Source organism: Trichechus manatus, unplaced genomic scaffold (genome assembly GCF_000243295.1).
Source record: "Trichechus manatus latirostris isolate Lorelei unplaced genomic scaffold, TriManLat1.0 scaffold00023, whole genome shotgun sequence".
NCBI classification, from domain to species: Eukaryota; Metazoa; Chordata; class Mammalia; order Sirenia; family Trichechidae; genus Trichechus; species Trichechus manatus.
This window is the reverse complement of record NW_004443959.1, coordinates 21,035,739-21,045,458: the sequence shown is the minus strand read 5'-3', so window position 1 is coordinate 21,045,458 and position 9,720 is coordinate 21,035,739. Positions and strand designations below refer to the sequence as shown.

The 9,720-nt window shown below is 47.3% G+C and overlaps 1 protein-coding gene across 1 annotated transcript in view; it reads right to left on the bottom strand.

The window, feature by feature from the left end:
- Positions 1-4,395: 4,395 nt before the first annotated feature.
- FAM110C (family with sequence similarity 110 member C) overlaps positions 4,396-9,720 on the bottom strand; it is a 32,529-nt gene continuing 27,204 nt past the window's right edge. The window contains exons 2-5 of the mRNA XM_004373109.1: positions 7,198-7,280; positions 5,441-5,892; positions 5,134-5,350; positions 4,396-5,079 (exon numbers count right to left, since the gene is read on the bottom strand). Of these exons, the coding sequence (XP_004373166.1) occupies positions 4,396-5,079; positions 5,134-5,350; positions 5,441-5,892; positions 7,198-7,280 (1,436 nt within the window). The remainder of the gene's footprint in view (positions 5,080-5,133; positions 5,351-5,440; positions 5,893-7,197; positions 7,281-9,720) is intronic.

The window sequence follows — 9,720 nt, the reverse complement described above, 5'->3', positions numbered from 1 at the left end:
GTTCTGTGTTCCCATTGTCTCCATAGCTCACATTTTTCTGCATCTAGGCATTTCAAACCTTCTGAAATTACTTAGGCTTCATCAATGGGGCACTTTATTCCTTGGAAAACAGCAATCATGTTGCCACCTTGGGGACACTGGGCAAACAGTGTGGTAGCGAAGAGGGTGCTGTGGTTCCAAGTCATCCATGGTGTACTTCAAGGGAACCTCCCTCCTTGGGAAGGATTTCCTCCTGAAGAGTAAGGAAAAAAAGAGGTAATCAATTCTAGTGTAGACAAATGTTATAAAACGAAAGATAATACTTCAAATTCTGTTCCCTATAGTGTTTGGCTTGGTGACATTTTCTATATTTAAAAAAAAATCTCCTTTGTGCATTTTAAATTTTGAAAAGAAGTTGGTGGCCTCATGAAAGGCAACTCTCACCTGGTTTCTCTGGTAGAACAAATCTCCATCTTCGCGCAGGCCTTTCTCTGGACTTTTGAAATTTCTGTTACCTCAGACCAGTAATGGAGCAGGGTGAAGAAAATTTCTTTGAATGTTAGTGAGGCCAGAGCTAACTACCATGGAGTTGGACAACAAAAATAGAAAACAAGGCAGGTTGCTTAAGTAGATATTTGAAGACAAACAGATTACACCCTTTTCAAACACCAGTATCACTACAAGGCCTTGGCACCAGCCAGAAGACAGGGAAGGACAGTCTTATAATTCCCAAGCTAGCTGTTTACCTGAAACACGCTCTTAGCTGATAAATGCAGAGCTTCCAAGTGTCATCAAAGAAGAAAGGAACATCCTTATCGTATTTGTTCTATACTCCCAAAGCATCTTGGCAAATGATGAGACCACCATTATATCACACTAGCTTTGAGTGTGGCCTTCTATATGTCATCTTATTATCACTGAGAAATATGAAGACCACTATCAGAATATCTGAGGATTTCTGCCTGAGGAGTACTAATACCACTCCTTGAAATTAAACCATGTTTATTCCTAATTAACCCAAAGGACAAGTTACCATTCTTTCATAACAATACTAAAAACAGCAACTTAAATATTCTCTCCAAGAGATAGAAAACCAGGAAGTCCTACACTTTGGCAAGTCCTCAATCTGATGAATTGAAGGATAGGAAGATGACTAAATACCAGCAAAGAGAGGAGCAATTTTCAGAATTACACTCGGGAAAACTGAACACCAAAATTATCCATGTATATCCTGCCTGTTGGAGCCCTGGTGGCACAGTGGTTAAGAACTCAGCTGCTAACCAAAAGGTCGACAGTTTGAATCCACCAGCCACTCCTTGGAAACCTTAGGGGGCAGTTCTACTCTGTCCTATAGGGTTGCTATGAGTTGGAATCGACTCGATGGCAACAGGTACAGGTAACTGTCTATTACTCAAGGATCCCTCCAGTTCTGATACTTGATGACTGCAGCTCAGTTTTGAAAAGCAAATATTTTTTACACCACGCGGTAAAAACTGATGAACTTGTTATTTAAGTCTGGATGGAATCATTTTAATTATAGTTTATATTGTCTGTATCTAACAAGGGGACAAAAAACTCCACATTAAATATATTTATTTTCTCTTTCACTTAGAAAGACTAATTTTCTCGAATTTTCTGCATTTCTCCTGAAATCTTAAAATGAACCCTTAGGAATTTCAACCCAAGTGTCCTGGTAAACTAGAGAAAAAGTACAGTTTAAATTCTTGCTTCCATGTCTTCAAATAGTTATGGAACTAGTTTCTGAAACAAGTAATTCCTGTGATGAAAGCATATGTTTACTTTGTAAACTGCATTTTTTTTTTTTTTTAAAGTTGCTGGGATAACTGCTTCACCCACACAGAGTCTGCCACACTGCAATCCCGTTCGCTCTGGTTGTTGGCTCTCTCTACTGGCTCTTCTTCAGAGGAAACAATGTTGTTCGGAGGCGGTGAGTTACCAAAGGTGGTTTGTGGTTCTGGACAGACATCATTACGGTGAGCAGTCAGCATCAGGGTACGGGGAAAGCCGAGCTCATTTCCTCCTCAGCACTCTCTAAAGAACTAGGTATTAAGTACTGACTGAAGTTTCAAAGAATTCAAACTATGTTTTGGGTGTAGGAGAGTAAAGTTGTAAAGGAAATCTTCAGAGTGCTGTGTCTGCCAATGGCATGTGCGACAGAGGATGGCACAGGTTCCGGGTGATGCCAGCTCCCCTTCTCTGAGCAGAAACATGAAACAGCTGGGAAAGTAAGCGACACTCTCCCATTTCCAACAACCAGCACGAAGGGAGATGGAGAAGCAGTGCAGTGGATCAAGGTCATTCACGAGCCTCTGTTTCTCCCGCACACATCCACCCTTGGTAGTTTCTGACACTTGCTGTCACTTTCCCTTGGAGGGAGAAACAGTTGCCTCTTGCCACCACTGTGTCTCTTTGCTGTCAAAGTGAAAGTTCTCACAGGCTAACCAAACTTGTTACAGTTTTTCATAGACTCAGCCTAACAGGGCTTTGGCAAGATTACTTCATAGGCCAAACCCTGAACTGTCTTTCAGATCACTATTTTGATATTGGAGCACTGGAGATGGGAGTGGGGCTGGGTCTAGAAAGTCAGAGGGGGTGCTTTTATTTTTATGTTGTCAGGTTTTATTGTGGCTTCTTTTCTGTCATCTCATCTCATCACTATTTCCACCACCAATTCTACCTACCTCCTGTGACTAGAACCCAGAAGGCTCTGACTCCCGCTAGCTCTCTGGAGGTGAACTTAATTCTCAGTTTACTTTTTACATAATCCAAAAAGCAGTGAGTTTTTGTTTTTCTTTTTCCTGGGTTCTAATCATGGAACACACATACACGTATCCCTGACTACAATAATAAAATACAGAGAGTGGAAATCGTCTGCCTATCTCCCTTTATTTCATGAAGGATGGAAGCCCAGGCCCACAGTGGAGGAGTGACTAGGGAACAGAAGCCGGGCCTCCCGGTTTTCCAGCAGACCTGTCCCTCTGCAGACCCTGCTCACTCTTCTCAGCTTTCCTCTTTCACATGTGTAGCACTTACGGCTGGCATCATTATAGCAGCCTTACAGCACTCACTTATCTCCGTTCCAAAAGACAGTTTGTGAAAAACATGATTTTTAAAAAAATGTTTGACTTCCTACGTACTTGTCTAGGGAATCAGACTAGAGGAAGAAGCAAATATCTGATAAAATATAAGATAGAAATTTTGAGGCTCAGGCCAAGAGAGACAAAGAATTCCCCTGACCTCATGATGGATATTATTCGTGTTTGCATCAAGGCTGTGGCCAGTCAGGAGTTACCAAGTGTATTAGTAGTAGTATTCAGTCTTCAGCACAGGTGAGTATATTCAGTCTTCAGCACAGGTGAGTTGCCTACAAACATCTCCTGTGACGTGCCACCCCACCACCTATTAGAGTTTATCTCAAGGGGAGACAAAATACTTTCATGGCACGAAATGTTTCTTTTAAATATACTTCAAGGTGTCAATGAAGGGCAAGAGAAAGCTATGTTGCAATGTTTAAATTCTTGGTTCTCAAAAAGAATTCTGCAAAGTTACCTTCTCCTCTCCCTTCCCTACTCCCAAATACTCTGAAGGAAGAGAAAGGATGACAGACGAGGATAAAGCTTATGTAGCTCCTTAGTGAAAAGAACCTCAGACATCATCCCTGTGCTGCTGGGTGATGCAAAGGGAAGACAGTACTTCCTACATTATGATCAGAGAGAGAAATACACTATAGAGTCGGGGAATTAAGAACCTCCAATCCCCTCATATCAACAGACTAAAGCTCCCTGATGTGAACTAAGTTGCTCAAGCAACTCTCAGAAAGTTTGCAAAAAGCAATTTCAGCAAAATTTAGCCAAAGAAAGTTGTTTTGCAGCTATGTGCTGTCACATTGCTGACGAGATCTGCAGAGAAGTCCTCCTTCCTCACAACCTTGGTATGTAAATGCCTCCAAGAAAATGCAAGCTGGTTTGACACGGTGACACCTAGCCTTCCTTTCTGCCTGAGGTCAGCAGTGAGGAGTTATTAGGGAGCAAAGCCTGTCCTCGGGCTACAGACTGGATGAGCTGGCTGCAATCAAACATCAGGACAGCCCACACTGAGTCTGTATCACCAGGTCAGTTCACAGAGAAACTAGGTGTCCTCTCCTCTTGTCAATGCAGGATATAATAATAGCAGGAGGCGGTGACTTGCTACTGAGCTTGTCTGCTTGCTGACTGAGCATTTTTTCCATAATTTGGATTTTCCCCATTTTTCAATAATAAGCCAACTAGGATGGTGCTAACATAGAATTATCTTTCCAGGCAGACCTGGAGTCTGGAAACCTGGATTTAGTAGCAGTTCTACTATTTATTAGGTCTCTTCCAATTTAGAGCACTGGGCTCTAACAGAAAGCTGCCACTAACCATCGCCCAACTCGGCCACACTGAGCAAACACAGACACTCACACAGGCAGACACCCTTCTCAGCTCTGGGAAAGCCCACCTCTGGGTTCCGGTTTCCGGGCTCGGGCGCAGGCGGCGTCACTCCAGCTCCTGCAGCCCCTTGCTGCGTGGGGGTCTGCTTGGCCGCCTTACACGTGTACAGCCATTTGATGATGCGAGCGTTCTTCTCGATGACCGAGGTCCTGCTGGGGACTTGCTCCATCAGCTCATCTTCCTGCAGTCCATCGTCCCCGCCGCTGTGCCGGGAGAAGCCGCTGTCCGACGTGGCGATGCTCACGCTGCGGACTTTGAAGGCAATGTGGTCTGACCCTGCAGAAAAGTTCTCCCTACCGAGGTCCTCCACCACCTCGGGGTCAAGGCCGCAGTACTGGAAGAAAGTGTCAAATTCGGCGAAGGACTTGGAGTAGCGAGAGCTGATGTCTGACTGAGAACGGTGCAGGCCCCTGCGCCTCACCTCCCGGAGGTCAGGACCAGGGTCCATGGCTTGGCACCTGCTGGGTGCCCCGGCAGGTGTGGAGGGGGCAGGTGGCGTGGGGGGCACTGAACCAGCGACAGGGCCGGGGCCAAGGCTGCTCCCTGCAGCCTTGGTCGAGGGGGCCTCCTGGCCCTGGGCTCGGGGCTCCTGGCCCTGGGCGCTGGCCTCCCCGTTCTCGGTTTTGACCTCCTCTCTTACTTTAGGCATCTCAGGGGGCACCAGCGCCTTGTCCTTGCCTGGCCCTTGGAAGAGCTTCCTCACCAAGCTCGCCCTGGAGCCGTCGGCGCCCTGCCCTTTGACGAACTCGCATTTCTGCCGGTAGATGACCAGCGAGTCCGGCCTCAGCGGCTTCCGGGCAATGGCCCTGCGAGCCACCGGGCACGGAGCGCGGGCCGGGGGCTGGGGGGCGCCGGGCGCCGTCTCCTCCGTGCCGCGGCTGTCGCGGGCGCTCCTGCGGCTCTCCCCGGAGCAGCTCTCGCTGCTGCTCTCGGAAGTGGAGCTGGGGCCGCCAGGGCCCTGTGCCGGCCCGGCCACTGGCCGGCTCTTCACGTACTTGGCGCGGTCGGCCGCCAGCCTCTCCACCGCGCTCCTGCGCGCCGGCCGCGTCGCGTCCAGGTGCCGGCGCAGGTAGTCGGGGCCCCGGTGCAGAAGGCGCTCGCTCAGGGGCGCGTCGAAGGCGGGCAGAGCGTGACTGCTGACTCGGGGCGCGACCCCCGCGGGCATAGCGGCGGTGCTCCGGGTCCCGCGCGTCCAGGCGCTCGGGCACTGGCTGCGGGCTTCCGGCGCGCCTCGGGGCGAACTCCAGATCGGCTCTGATTGGCGAGTCCCGCCCCGTGCCCGCCGCGCCCCGCCGTCCCGGGTCCCGACTTGGGTGAACTCCGAAGTCCGCACTAATTGGCGACGCGCGGCCAGTGCCCGCTGCGCCCCGCCGGCCGCTCCTCGGCGCTCCCCTTGGCGCCGCCCGCCCGGCCGCCCGCGCTTTTACCTTGCAGCCGAACCAGCCTCCCGGGCCGGGCCAGCCAATCGCCGGGTGCCGGCCCCGGCTGACGGGCCGCTGAGCTGGCAGCGCGTCTGGGAAAGGGGCACTCTGTGGGGCGCGAGGGAGGATCAGGCCATCCTGCAGGGCAGAGGAGCCTGGGGTGGAAAGTATTCCGCTCTGGGTGTCATCGGCCTCCTCCTTGGTCCTAGAATCTCCTGAGGGCAATGCTTGCACGGTGGCATTTCCGGGGAGGAGGAGGGACAGAGGAGATGGGGTACCCCCCACCGCCCATGCCTCGTGTCCTTTGAATTCTTAAAGCGATCTCAGTGTGTTTGAAAACTTTGAACTGTTAAATTTCCTAAGTTTCTCCCTGGGATATACTTTTATTATAGGGAAAAAAAGAGGGCACAAATGGAGAGAAAACGCATGTTTTCTATGTGTTGGGCGGTGTGAACTCAGAAGCCCAACAGCGACTTGGATTCTGGTCCATACTAGGTCGCGGACTGGCCGTGAGGCATGACCAGGTCAGAGCAGAGGGTGCTGGGACTGCCAGGAAGAGCAGGCTGTGTCAGAGGACTCGGAAGAAGCCTGAGCAAATACCCGGCTTCACTGCTAGTGTTTCCTGTAACCAAGATAACAGGAAAACCGTGGTTACACAAGAGCAGCGCATCAGCATAGGTATGTTAATAGTCTAAGACAGAAAATATTTCCAAAATTCCATTCTTTCCGAAAGTTGGAAAAAGGGCTAAAAATATCTGCCGGACAAGTGCCGTCCAAGTTCTAGTTCGTGTTAAGGAGTACACCAAGAACTACCGACCTTGCACAAGTTGGGACTGAACGCTTGATGTGGGAGCCCCGCACAGCAGCATGTGGGACAGCAGATCCCTTCCTGGGTAGGATATAATTTGGGGAAACACATCTGGTGTACCAGTGGAGAAAAATGGCACAACAAAAGGGGTCTGAGGTGGGGGGCTTGGTGGTGAATCAGCAGGAGCACAGACTGAATGAATGCAACCAAGGTTTCAGAACAACTGCCCGGACCTGACCAGACCAGGCAAGCATAGGAGGTTGCGCTGAAGTGGGCCTTACCCCTTACCGTAGAGTCGACTCCAACTCATAGGGCTTCCAGGGAGCAGCTGGTGGATTTGAACTGTCCACCTTTTGGTTAGCAGCCTAGCTCTTCTTAACCACTGTGCCACCAGGGCTTGGGGACCTTTAAATCCCTGCGATGCGCCGTGAGGCTAAATCACATAGTCAATGGAAGAAAGACGGCATGAAGCTAAGTCTTCTGAGAAGCGGGTTACCCAGATAGCCTCATCCAAAAACGTCAGCTTCGCTGAAGAAGACGACTGTGGTCTATTAGGTGACGTCACTGAGAAAGCGAGAGCTGCGGAGATAAAGGTAGAGGTAAAGATAGAGAGAGACCTCAAGTTGAGTGGATTTTTTTCCTACAGCAGGATGATGGTGGAAGGGGCCTGAGAGAGCCCACAGTCCAGCCTTCGTTCTGCTCACCAAGCCTGGTCTTTGTCAGACTGATTAGCCTAAAGGGGCTCCTTTTTCTAATTTGCACTACTTGTGCAATAGCAGCAGTTCTAGGAGAACCCCTAAGCAGATGACCTCCGAAATTCGTCTGAAGCTTGGGCCCACCATTTCCTAGATACGTTACTTCAGACAGGTAACCTACCTTCTGACAGTCTCTGTTTAGTCATCTGTAAAAATCTTCCTTTTTATAGCTTAGAACATCCATTGCTTCATAAAACCAAACCAAACCCATTGCCGTGGAGTCGATTTTGACTCATAGCGACCGTATAGGACAGAGTAGAACTGCCTCATAGGGTTTCCAGTGAGCTGCTGGTGACCTCGAACTGCTGACCTTTCAATTAGCTGATGTAACTCACCGTAACTGTTAAGCACTGCACCACCAGGGCTCGTTGCTATGTAGTGGGAACCAAATAAACGTTAACACAGGTTTTAGCTCTGCCACTTGGAAACTCTGTGACTTTGGGCAAGTCACTGGAGCTCTCGATGCCTTTGGTCGCTAATCTGTAAATCAGAGCTAATTACATCCACCTTCTAAGAATCTTGTCAAGTTGTTGTTGTTATTAAATGCTGGCAAGTCAATTTTCGACTGATAGTGACTCCATGAGACTGAGCAGAACTGCCCCCATAGGGTTTTCTAGGCTGTAATCTTTATGGGAGCAGATCGCCAGATCTTTCTTCCGTGGAGGTGCTGGGTAGGTTTGAACTGAGTGCTTAACCTTTGCAGTATAAAAAGGACTTACAGGACTGTGTCTGATAAAGAGCAAATTTTCAATAAATGCTCATTTTTATTATTTTGATGATGATGATGATGATGATGGTTATGAGTTAGCCGAGGGCTTAGCACATTTTAAATATGATTAAGTGAATTCACATTGAACATTTTAAGAATAAAAGTAAAACAGTGCTGTAAATAAAGCTATATTTAAGGCATATTGTTATTAGAAAAACTAGTTTTATATATATATATCCACAATTTTTCATCTATTAAGGAGATATTTTACTGGAAGAATGAAACTGGAGTAGCAAGATATTGACAAGAGAATTGTCTAAACCCTCATCTGTTGCTGGTGGGGTTGAAAAATGGTACAGCCACTTTGGAAAACAGTCTAGCTGTTCCCCAAAAAGTAAAACATAGAATTATCATATGATCCAGCAGTTCCACTCCTAGGGATATACCCAAAAGAATGGAAAGTAAAAACGCAAACAGACACACGTTTGCCAGTGTTCATTGCAATGCTACTTACAGTTGCCAAAAGACGAAAACAACCGAAATGTCCATCATCAGATGAATGGATAAATAAAATGTAGCACACACGAACAATGGACTTTTACTTAGCGGTAAAGAGAAATGAAGTCCTGATCCATGTAACAATATGGATGAACCTTGAAAGCATCATGCCGAGTGAGATAAGTCAGTCACAAAAGGATGACTATTGTATGAGTCCCCTTATAAGAAATAACTAGAACAGGCAAATGTATACAGACCTGAGGTTTTTAGTGGTTACCGGGGGCAGGTGGGAGGGAGGGGGAAAGGAGACTCACTGCTTAGGTGACACTGAGCTTGTGTTAAGGGTGATGGAAAAAGCTGGAAATGGATAATGGTGATGGTTGCACAGCATGATGGATATAATCAGTGTCACTGAATTGTGCATGTGAAGAATGTTGAAACAGCCAAAGTTTTTTTACATACATATTTACCACAAGAAAAAAATAAGCATCAAAGGAAAAAAAAGAATATATAAAAAACTCTCAAAACTCAACAGTAAAAAGCAAACCAAAAAACCCAATCCAGTCAGAAAAGAGGCAAAACACCGAAGAAGATAATACAGGTAGAAAATACATCCATGAAAAGATGTTTAACATCATTAACCATGAAGGAAATGCAAATTAAAACCACAGTGAGGTATCACTACCCACATATATGAGAATGGCTGAAGTTTAAAACAAAAAAAGACAACATTAAAGGCTGGTAAGTTTGTAAAGAAAATGGATCACTCAGAAATTGCTGGCGGAAATGTAGAATGGTACAGCTACTCTGGAAACAGTTTGTCAATTTCTTTAAGAAAATACAAAAAATTAAACATGCAACTGTCATGCAACCAAGCAATTAGACTCCTGGGCATTTACTCCAGAGAAACAAGGACTTATGTCCACACACACACACACACACACACACACACACACACACACACACACACACACACTCACACAAGAAAAACGGTACACGAATGTCTATGACAGCTTTATTTGTAATACCCAACACTGGAAACAACTCCAACGTCCTT